Genomic DNA, 12226 nt, shown 5'->3' with positions numbered 1-12226 from the left:
AAAATGTCTCAATAAAATTAGAAAGGCAGAAATCATACCAAAAATTTGACCAATTGAAAATTAAATTAGACATCATTAATTAGGAAAATCACAAATATTCATAAATAAAAACACACTCCTGAATAAGCTATAAGTTAACAAAAATACTGCATTAGAAAACCTTCTGGGGGCTGCATTGTAGTAAGGGTAAAGAAGGGAAAGCCGCTGCTTGTGATGTTGGCATCCCATACGGATGCCAGTTAGTGAGTTCTGGCTGCTCCATTTCTGATCCAGCTCCCTGCTGATGGCCTAGGAAAAGCAGCAGAGGATGGCTCCAGTGCTTAGGCCCCTGGGCCCATGTGAGAGGCCTAGAAGAAGCTCCTAGCTTTGGACTGGCCCAGTCCCAGCCACTGTAGCCACTGGGGTGGGGAGTGAGCCAGCGGATGGAAGAGCTCTCTCTGTCTCTCCCTCTCTCTGTAACTCTTTCAAAAAAGAAAGAAAAAAGAAAATCCTTTAACCATTTGATAATTAAATTAAACCAATATTTAAAGAAAAATTTATAGTTTTAAATGTTTTATTAGAAGCAGAACACATATATTAGAAGCAAAATACATAGAAAATGTAGAAGTCAAATATATGAAGCCTCCACCAAATATTAAATGAGATCTGAAATAAGTATAAAGCAGAGAATGTTAAAAACAACAGAAAACGAAGAAACTACAGAAAATCATTGAGTCCAGGAACTGAAACTCTAAAAGGTTCAACAGAACTGACAAATAAGTAGTTGGGTCACTAAGGAAAAAAGACAAATATCGGGTGCCAGTGCTGTGGCGTAGTGGGTAAAAGCACCGCCTGCAGTGCCAGCATCCCATATGGGCACCAGTTCAAGTCCCAGCTGATCTTCTTCCTATCCAACTCTCTTCTATGGCCTGGGAAAGCAGTAGAAGATGGCCCAAGTCCTTGAGACCCTGCACCTGCATGGGAGACCTGGCAGAAGCTCCTGGCTTCAGATAAGTGCAGCTCCAGCTGTTGCGGCCATTTGGGGAGCAAACCAGCATATGGAAGACCTATCTCCCTCTCTCTTTGCCTCTCTGTAACTCTGCCTTTCAAATAAATAAATCTTTAAAAAAAAAAAAAAAAGACAAAAGTTATCAATATCAAGAATGAAAGGACAGCTTTACAGAACACTTGAGTCAGGTGGGCATGTGATGCAGAGTTAACATGCTACTTGGAAACCCTCATACCCTATCTGAGTGCCTGAGTTCAAGTCCTGGCTCTGTTTCCAGTTTCAGCTTCCTGCTAGTACTCACCCAGTAACAGGTAATGGCTCAGGTATTTAGGTCCCTGCTACTCACATGGGAGACCAGGATTGGAGCTCCCAGCTCTCACGTTTGAAACGCCTGGCCCAGCCCCTGCTGTTGTGGGCATTTGGGAAGTGAATCAGCAGATGAAAGATCCTTCTGTCTCTGTCTCTCTACCTCTCAAAAAAAATGAAAATTTAAAAATTTAAAACAAAAAGAAGAATGAAAGAATGGACATCACTTCAAATACTATAGATACTTTAAAAATAATAATGAGGGCCGGCGCCGCGGCTCACTAGGCTAATCCTCCGCCTAGCGGCGCCAGCACACCGGGTTCTAGTCCCGGTTGGGGTGCCGGATTCTGTCCCGGTTGCCCCTCTTCCAGGCCAGCTCTCTGCTGTGGCCAGGGAGTGCAGTGGAGGATGGCCCAGGTGCTTGGGCCCTGCACCCCATGGGAGACCAGGAAAAGCACCTGGCTCCTGGCTCCTGCCATCGGATCAGCGCGGTGCGCTGGCCGCAGCGCGCCGGCCGCGGCGGCCATTGGAGGGTGAACCAACGGCAAAAGGAAGACCTTTCTCTCTGTCTCTCTCTCACACTGTCCACTCTACCTGTCAAAGTAATAATAATAATAATAATAATAATAATAATGAAATACTACAAATAACTTTGATAACTTTAAATATGGAACATACTCCTTTTAAGACACAAAGGACCAGATCTACCACAGGAGAAATATACAATTTGAACAGTCCTTTATGACTTAAGAAACTAAATTGGGGCTGGCACTGTAGTGCAGTAGGCTGAGCCATCATCCCATATGGGCACCAGTTTGTGTCCCGCTACTCCTCTTCCAATCCAGCTCTCTGCTTATGGCCTGGGAAAGCAGAAGATGGCCCAAGGGCTTGGGTCCTTGCACCCATGTGGGAGAACCGGAAGAAGCTCCTGGCTTCAACTGGCCCATTTAGAGAATGAACCAGTGGAGGGAAGACCTTTCTCTCTCTCTTTCTCTCTCTCTTTCTCTCTCTCTCCCTCTCTCTCTCTAACTCTTACCTCCCAAATAAATAAAATCTTTTTAAAAAAATGAATTTTGCTGCCACTTGAGAAGCCAGCATCCCATATCAGAATGCCAGTTTGAGCACAATCTACTCTGCTTCTGATCCAGCTTCCTGCTTATGTGCCTGGGAAGGCAGCAGATGATGGTCTAAATACTTGGGCCCCTGCCACCCACATGGGAGACCAGGATAGAATTTCTGGCTTCTGACTTCAGTCTGGCCCAGATGTGGCTGATACAGCCATTTGGGGAAAACCAGTGGATAGAAGCTCTCTCTCTCTCTCTCTCTTTCTCTTTCCCTCTCCCTCTCTCTTGCTCTACCTTTCAAATAAGTAAATCTTTTTAAGAAAAGCAATATAATCTTCATTATAAATACTGTAAGAAATAAAAGAGAACTTCCTTAAACTTATATCTTCAAAAAATATACAAATAATATATTCAAAGGTAAAAAAGCTCAATGCTTTCTATGCACAAATAGTAACAAAGAGAATAATCTTACCACTTTCATTCAATATTATACTATAAGTCCTACCAGTAGAATAGGCAAGAAAAAGGAAAGACATAGGTACTGGAAAGAAGACAAAAAACTTTTTATTTATAGATGACACAATCATATAGTCAATTGTAAAGAATCTGTTCAAAAGGTATTAGAATAAGTAAAGTCATAGAAAACAAAACTCAATGTTAGCGTTATAGAGTAACAGAATAATCAGAAATTTGCAATAGCATCAAAAATGTATAGAAATAAATTATCAAATTGCTTTTAATAACTGCACATGGCAAACAGTGAAACATTGCAAAGACAATGAAATGTTCATGAACTAGAGACTCAATACTGTTAAATTGGTGCAAACTAAATACAGATTGAAGCAATCCCAATCCAAATCCCAGTGACCTTTTTTGAAGAAACTGACAAGCTGATGCTAAAAATTAGTAAGAAAGGCACAACACCTACAACAGCCAAAATTATTTCCTAAATGAAGAACAAGACTGGAGGATTTGTATTACCTGATGTCAAGACTTATTTTAAGCTACAGCAGTAACTAAGATTATATAATATTGGTATGAGGATAGATGTACAGATAAATAGTACAATAAAGGTAGTACAGTAACAGACTTTACCCTTTCATGGTCAACTGATTTTTGACAAAGATGCCATGATAATTCAATGGAGAAAAATTGTCTTTTCAACAAATGGTGCTAAATGACTGGATAACTGTGTAAGAGGACTTTAACATATAAAATCCACAAAAATTAATCCAAATCATATTAAAGACCTAAAAACAATAGCTGGAACTATTAAACTTATGAAAGATACTAGGGCTGGTGCTGTCATATAGTGGGTAAAGCTACCACCTGCAATACCAGCATCTTATATAAGTGCCAGTTCATGTCCCTGCTGCTTCACTTATGATACAGCTCCCTACTAATGCACCTAGGAAAGCAAAAGAATATGACCCAAGTCCTTGGGCCCCTGACACCCATGTGGGAGACCTGGATGAAGCTCCTGACTCCTAGCTTTGACATGACCTATCCCTGGCCATCGTGACCATTTGGGGAGTGAGCCAGCAGATGGAGGATCTCTCCATCTCTCCCTTTCTGTATCTCTTTCAAGTAAAATAAATAAATCTTTAAAATAAACAAAAAAAAACTTATGAAAGATATAGAAGAAAGTCTTCATGACACTGAGTGAGAGGATGATCTTAAACAAAAAGTTCAAGCCATAAAGAAAAAACTGAAAAAGCAGACTTCATATTTAAAAACTTTTGGGCTTTAAAAGACAATTAAGGGGGCCGGCACCGCAGCTCACTAGGCTAATCCTCCGCCTTGCTGCGCCGGCACACCGGGTTCTAGTCCTGGTCAGGGCGCCGGATTCTGTCCTGGTTGCCCCTCTTCCAGACCAGCTCTCTGCTGTGGTCAGGGAGTGCAGTGGAGGATGGCCCAAGTGCTTGGGCCCTGCACCCCATGGGAGACCAGGAGAAGTACCTGGCTCCTGCCATTGGTTCAGCGCGGTGTGCTGGCCATAGCGCGCCAGCCGTCGCGGCCATTGGAGGGTGAACCAACGGCAAAGGAAAACCTTTCTCTGTCTCTCTCTCTCACTGTCCACTCTGCATGTCAAAAAAAAAAAGACAATTAAGGGGACTGGTGCCGCAGCTCACTAGGCTAATCCTCCACCTGCAGCGCCGGCACCCCGGGTTCTAGTCCCGGTTGGGGCGCCGGATTCTGTCCCAGTTGCTCCTCTTCCAGTCCAGCTCTCTGCTGTGGCCCGGGAGTGCAATGGAGGATGGCCCAAGTGCTTGGGAGAAGCACCTGGCTCCTGCTTCAGATCAGCGCAGCACGCCAGCCGCAACGCACTGACCATAGTAGCCACTTGGGGGGTGAACCAATGGAAAAAGAAGACCTTTCTCTCTGTATCTCTCTCTCGCACTGAGTCTGCCTGTCAAAAAAAAATAAAAAAATAACAATAAAAAGACAATTAAGGGGCCTGTGCTGTGGCGTAGCAAGTAAAGCTGCCACCTGCAGTGCTGGCATCCCATATGGTGCTGCTCTACTTCCAATCTAGCTCTCTACTATGGTCTGGGAAAGCAGTGGAAAATGGCCCAAGTCCTTGGGCCCCTGCACCGATGTGGGAGACCCAGAGGAGGCTCCTGGCTCTGGATCAGCACAGCTCTGGCAATTTCAGCCAACTGGGGAGTGAACCAGCAGATGGAAGACCTCTCTCTCTTTCTCTCTTTCTCTGCCTCTCCTTCTCTCTCTGTGTAACTGTGACTTTCAAGTAAAATAAATTAATTAAAAAAAAAACACAATTAAAAAGGCAAACCATTGACTTGGAGAAAATACTTGCAAAACATATGTGAAAAAGGGATTATATATATGTAATATACACATACAAAGACTGGATCACAAATGTTCACAACATCATGATTCAGAACAGCTAAAAACCAGAAGCCTGATTCAAATGTCCGCCAACTGGTAAAGAGATAAACTATGGAAAAGCCATACTATGTAGTGCTATGCAGCAACAAGAAGGAACAAAATATTAATATACAAAATATATTTTAATTTCAAAAACATTACGCTACCCAAAGTTAAACACAAAAGACTCTTACTGTATGATTCCATTTATAGGACAGTTTAAAAAAGAGACAAACCTTAGCGACAGAAATCAGACCAGTGGCTGCCTGGGCCAGGAACTAAGGATGGGGTCAAAGGCATAAGAAAAGAGAAGTGTCCCCTATGCTGAATGGGCTGGTGTGGTCACAGCTATATATAGTTGCTAAATTCATTAAACAGTAAACTCAAAAAGGGGGACTGGGCATATTTGCAACTCTGATCACAAATAAAGGGCTCAATTTCGTAAAATATAAAGAGCTCTTAGAAATCAATGAGAGAAAAATGGCCAGTGCCGCAGCTCACTAGGCTAATCCTCCGCCTTGCTGCGCCGGCACACCGGGTTCTAGTCCCGGTCAGGGCGCCGGATTCTGTCCCAGTTGCCCCTCTTCCAGGCCAGCCCTCTGCTGTGGCCCGGGAGGGCAGTGGAGGATGGCTCAAGTGCTTGGGCCCTGCACCCCATGGGAGACCAGGAGAAGCACCTGGCTCCTGCCTTCGGATCAGCGCGGTGCGCCGGCAGCAGCGCGCCAGCCGTGGCGGCCATTGGAGGGTGAACCAACGGCAAAAGGAAGACCTTTCACTATCTACTCTGTCTGTCCAAAAAAAAAAAAAAAAAAAAAGAAATCAATGAGAGAAAAAGGGTCAACAACTCAATATAAAAATGAGCAAAGGAAATGAATAATTCACATACAAAAAAGGAAGAGCAAATTAAGGGAAACTGAAACACTTAACCTCACTGATATGAGAGATGCACATATTAAATTATAAAATGAAGCTATTAAGGGGTAATATTAATGGGTCCTCTGAAGACTATGTGGAAACATCTCATAAATTGTTGTTATATACCTAAACCAGCATATTCCTGACAGAAAAGAAGTTGACAGTATTTATAAAATTATAAACATCTTAACCCTTCCACCCAACAATTCCATGTCTGGATATTTTTCTTATAGACTTTTACACACATAAAATGACATTTATACAACATTAATCTATATAACACTTATAATAGAAGACTGTAAGCAACTGTAATGATTATCAACAGCGAAGGGATTAAATAAATGGATACCACAAGGATATGACTACGGTTGCTCTCTTGTACTCATGCAAGAATTTAATTTCCAAAGTCATATGTTAATATTATTCGGAAGATAGAAATGTAATCTAACTGGTGTTCACAAGTGGGCCTCTGGAAAGTGATGAAGATTAAATAAGGTAATTGTGGTTGAGACCTCGTGATTTGATCATGGTAGCTTTGTAAGAAGAGGGGAGAGGTCACACAGACATACATACGCCTAGTTTCTTGCTATCTGATGTCCTGTGCTGCAGACAAGAAGGCCATCACCAGATAACATGCCTAGACAACTCTGCACCTCCAGAACCATGAGCCAAAATGACTTTCCTTACCTCAGGCATTTCATTACAGTGACAAAATATTGATTAATACAGAGATGTTCAGAAAGTCAAGTATTATCTATTTCTAACAGTCGTCTACATACTGATTTGCAAACAGCTATAAAACATTTTTAAATTAAAAATATAAGAACAGTGAATGTGGTATGCCAATTCTATATAAATTAAGGGGGAAAGAATTTACATACTCATAATCATTTGCATTTGCAGACAGAAACTTTGGGAAGATAAAATTAGTAAGAATGGTTATTTGTGAGGAAGAATGGGAATACTGGAACAGAATACAGTTTAATTTTTTAGATTTGTGGACAATGTAAATGCATTATCTCTTTAAGAAATTAAAAAATTAGTTAAAATCAATTTTGACATGAAAATAAGAGCATAAAGTGATATGTAAAGATAAATCAAACACTTGGAGATGAGATTTATAATTCAAAAACCTAAGTGTTAAACATACCAGTGAGAAGCAGGCAAATAATCTAATGGCAAAAAAACAAATGGAAAAAAAGGGATAATATATACTTCACTGATAATGATGCAACTAACAATCAATAAGCATGGAACAAGCTAAACCTAATGACCACCACCATAGTGAAAAGTAATATATCCATGAGGTATTTTATCTCACATGGATTGGCAAACATAAATTCTAGTAATATAGGCTGCTGGCAATGATCTCTGTCAAAGTCAGTGAACTTATAGCCTCCTGTTCTGTAAACAAAATTTTAATGGAACACAGCCATGCATATGGTCTACAGCTACTTTCTGGCAACAAAGGCAAAGTTGAGTACTACACAGATGCCTAAAAGATCTGCTACCTGGCACATTAAGAAAAATTCTGCTGATTCTTAATACAGATCAACTGAAACTCATGAACACTGTTGGTGAAATGTGAAGTAGTACAATCACTTGATAAAACAGTTTGACACTATCTAATAAAGTCAAATGCATTATAGATATATAGAACAACCTTTACAGCAATACTGTATTAGCAAAAAACAGAGAAAACACATGTACTCATTGACAAGAAAATACATAAACAAATGTGGTATATTCAAACAACAGTAAATAACAGTAAAAATCAAACAGCTACAGCTACGTGCCATCAATGTTGAATGAGCGCTCATAAATGTAATACTGAGAACAATGAAGTTGTAGAAGAATAAATACAGTGTGATTCCATTTCTATAAAGTTCAGAAATATGCAAAAATATATATTATTTTCAAAGTACATACCTATATCATAAAACTATAAAGAAAAGACATTATCTGATATACACAAAATTCAAAATTGTAAAATTTTCTGCTGGGAGGGAGGACATACTTAAAAAGAAAAGCAAAGAATACTGCAAAGATCCTGACATTGACATATTTGTTTAAGCCAGGTGACAGGCATTGTTACTGCTATTCTCTATCAATATGTACAAGGGTACTTCAAAAAGTTTGTGGAAAATGGAATTAAAAAATAAGTTTATTTGGATACAAAAACATTTTGAAATTGACAGGGTTTTTTTCATAACACATATTTTCTGTGAACTTTTTGAAGATCCTTTATATATACAAACATTTCTAAAACTTTTTGCACCAAACTTATTTCTTAGTTGGATAATCCACAAACTTTCTGAAATACTTTCACACAAATATTCTTTTGTATTTTATATTTAATAATTTATAAACTTCACTGAAAGATGAAATCAATAATAAAGAGAATGCTGCAAAAAAAGTTAGTTCTCCCCCATTTAACTTATAAATAATGTAATCCCAATAAAAAGAAAGAATACTAAAAGTACAGAAGGTTAACTACTGTTCCATAGCAACTATGCAACTTAAAATAAGTGAAAAGCATTCTAATTATTCTTGGAAAGAATTTTTAGAAAGAGTTAGGGTGGAAAATTATTGGAAATAAACTTTACTATGATCCTTTACTAAACTCACCTTCTACCAGAAGACAAAAGAAACACCTATGGGAAAAAAAAAATCTGGGACTGTAATTAGGGTCTCTTCTATTAGAAATGGATAAATCTAGTTCCATTCTCATAAAACATCTCATTTTAAAATCTAAACTACTATATATATTTATATACTCTTTTATGTTCCTGAAAGGATTTAAAGGGGTACACAGAAATACTTCCCCTTTCAATAAAGAACTAAACAAGGGGCCAGCGCTGTGGCACAGCAGGTTAATGCCCTGGCCTGAAGCACTGGGATTCCATATGGGTGCCGGTTTGAGTCCCAGCTGCTCTACTTCCAATCCTGCTCTCTGCTAAGGCATGGGAAAGCAATGGAAGATGGCCCAAGTCCTTGGGCCCCTGCACCCGCATGGGAGACCCAGAAGAAGCTCCTTGCTCCTGGCTTTGAATCAGTGCAGCTCTGGCCATTGCAGCTAACTGGGGAGTGAACCAGCGGATGGAAGACCTCTCTCTCTCTCTCTCTCTCTTTCTCTGCCTCTCCTCTCTGTGTAACTCTGAGTTTCAAATAAATAAATAAATCTAAAAAAAAAAAAAAAGAATTAAACAAAGCACATTGAAGAATTTATCAATAAGAAATAAAATCATGGTGAAATCAAATACATAAAAGCAAAGTCATGATGGGGTCTTATACACTTTTATACTGGCTGAAATTCGGTTCTCAGTTTGCAGTCAGCTATACTTATAGCAAAGAGGGAAAGATGATTAGATGAAAAATAGTTATGTTAATAAGCTATCTGCTCAAGGATCCTTATCAGCTTTTCTTGATACTGATTCCAGAGAGAAATATTTTCTATGAATCTTATAAAGGAGAATTAAAACTCAACTATGAAGCTGCTAAAACATCCAGAAGGTTAATAAAAGTAATTGTTTATTAGAGGAGCAGGAATTGGGGTTGGGCATAAAAATACTTTGCAATAAAATTATTAAATAAAGTGATTAATGATGTTACTGAATATTCAACATAATACATAATAATCAAAAAATTAACTGACCTTCCTGAATTGCCATGTCTACAGTTAGTCCAGAAGCTGAATGTAGAAGTTTTTGGTAATTCTGTGCATTCTGGTCAAATAACTGTACAAGAAGAGTACATGTCTTTTCATATTCACATCTGCTGACAGTGCACAACTGCTCCAATTGCTGAAACACAGTAGCGGTATCATCCAGTGGGTCATCTAAATGATCTCTGTGGATATACAAGAGCAAGATTTACAGATTACATTAGAATATGTTTCATTCTTTTTATTCATCACAAATAAACTTTGTGTTACATAAAGCCTACAATGGATAAAGAGAGAAAGACAAATGGAATGAAGATAAGAAATAAACCTGTGTAGACTCCTTCCAAACCTCGGCCACTGCTGAGTTCCACACATGTGGCTACAGGGGGCCCAAAGTACTTGCTTTTCACAAGAAGTCAAAATGTTGAATTTGAATATTCTTGTAGTATTCCTCACCCTGAAATAATGGCAACTCAGTTATTTTTAAAAATATAAAACTAGGGGGTTGGTATACAACGGCTTAATAGAGAAAAAATGGTCTGATTTTGACCATGGGAAGACACCAGAACGGGGAGGAACCACATTCCCAGGGGACAGTAGGAGAGAAGTTTGCAGTGGGAAGCCTACAGAAAGAAGACAATTTATACAGCAGCAGGAACGACACGACCACGACCAGCAACTCTGGCAGCTGGAGCCGATGGGGATAGTATTTTCTCGGATTGGGTGAGAGGAACCAGCAGCGGCCCCTGCCGCTGGTGCTACTCCTGAAGGAGAACTTTGCAGTCCCCAGTCACTCCGAATCTGGCCTAAGTACTAGTGGGGGCAGGGTGTCCACCCACCCCCATGAATGGAGAGCATGCTGCTTTCCTCCCCTCTCCCCATGAAGGCACCTGGCCATAAGCAGAGAGGAAGTGTCATCTTAATAAGATCAGTAGAGGTTTATACTCATATCGAAATTTCTTCAGGAATGTTTTTAGTAGTTTTAGTGACATTGACAAAAATGAAAGAAAAAAAAAAGTCCATCAAAGGATGAACGCATAAACAAACTCTTTACATATCCACAAAATAGATACTACTCAGCAATGAAAAGGAACAGTTAAACATGGAGGAATCACAAGTGCATTATGCTAAGTGAAAGAAACCAGACTATAAAGATACATACCCCATGATTTCATTTATACAACATTCTAGAAAAAGCAAAAATTAGAAGAAAACAAAATAGATCAGTAGTTGCCAGAGCTGAGAGTAGGGAAAGGGCTGACTGACTATAAAAACATACAATAGAATGGATGGAATGATTCTAAATCTCAATTATGACGGTAGTGGTTTAGCTGTGTACACTTGTCAGAACACATAAAAGTACACTAAAAAGCATAAATTTTAAAATTATACTCTAATCTTTAAAAAATCAATGATGTCAAAGATGAAAATAGCAGAGAAACATTTAATTTTTCAATACCTCACAACTATGGCCACAGATTCCAACCGAGAAGTAATAAAGGCCTTGGTGATTTCTGGAGCATAGGTGTCTAATAAGTGAGGTTCAGTTGATTTCAAAAAAGGAACTGATGCTACCATCCTTTGCCACAGTGTTAATAAATAATGAACACTGTTGGGAGCAAATTCCCAGTGCTACAAAGAAACAAAGCAAAAGTTATTTTAAGTGACATTATAGCTCCCTGGACCAGAAATTATGGAGCAAAATTACTAACACATATTTTAAAATTAACTTCTACCAGTATTCTGATTATGTAACTGATGAATACTTACTATTGTAAATTTCATAAATATAAAAAATACAAGTGTCTCTCATTATTCCACCAGAGATGATAACTATTAAATTATTACTACATTTCTTTTTAATCATTCAATGAGTACTTTTCAGAGTCAACATCATGCGGAAAATAGGTTTTGTAACCTCACCCCTAACTTACAAAAAGAATTTTCCAGAATGAAATCTATAAAAATATTCTTTTTTCTTCATTTAGATTTTACTACAACTTCTCAAGCCATTCTTTAACTATTATATATTAAAGTGGCTTCTCAATTTTTATCATTATAAATGTTGCAATGAACTTTTTTTTTACCTAAAATGTTGCAATGAACACTTCCTGCACTCAAATAAATAGATGTTAAAAATATACCCTCACCAACTCTGAGCAAGAAAGTGTTTTAAAACGATCTATAATTTAAATTAATTTTATATTTTTACTTACCTGTAGGCTAGTAATGGTAAAATTAGCAATCAATCTGATAACTTCAGGATACTCCTTCACCATAACTAATTCTCCTAGCTGATAATTTGTCTTTAGCCGAGCCAAAAATCGGCAAAATTCATGATAATTACCTGGATCAGACAAACCCTAAATTATGGGACAAAAAGAAAGGCTTTTAAAAGTA

At 38.7% G+C, this 12226-nt stretch overlaps 1 protein-coding gene across 10 annotated transcripts in view; it reads right to left on the bottom strand.

Annotated features, from left to right (window-relative positions):
• The window catches only part of RANBP17 (RAN binding protein 17), a 371265-nt gene that overhangs the window by 316017 nt on the left and 43022 nt on the right, over window positions 1–12226 (bottom strand). For all 10 annotated transcript variants that reach the window (XR_011389899.1, XM_051843604.2, XM_070076412.1 and 7 more), the window contains 3 exons: window positions 12043–12189; window positions 11286–11458; window positions 9818–10011 (listed from right to left, as the gene is read on the bottom strand). Coding sequence is in view for 9 of the 10 variants with exons in the window: in XM_051843604.2 (XP_051699564.1) it covers window positions 9818–10011; window positions 11286–11458; window positions 12043–12189 (514 nt within the window). In the remaining variant the exon portion in view is untranslated. The remainder of the gene's footprint in view (window positions 1–9817; window positions 10012–11285; window positions 11459–12042; window positions 12190–12226) is intronic.

Source organism: Oryctolagus cuniculus, chromosome 6 (assembly GCF_964237555.1).
Source record: "Oryctolagus cuniculus chromosome 6, mOryCun1.1, whole genome shotgun sequence".
Taxonomy (NCBI): Eukaryota; Metazoa; Chordata; class Mammalia; order Lagomorpha; family Leporidae; genus Oryctolagus; species Oryctolagus cuniculus.
Note: the sequence above shows the minus strand (reverse complement) of the source record. Positions and strands in the feature narration are given on the sequence as shown.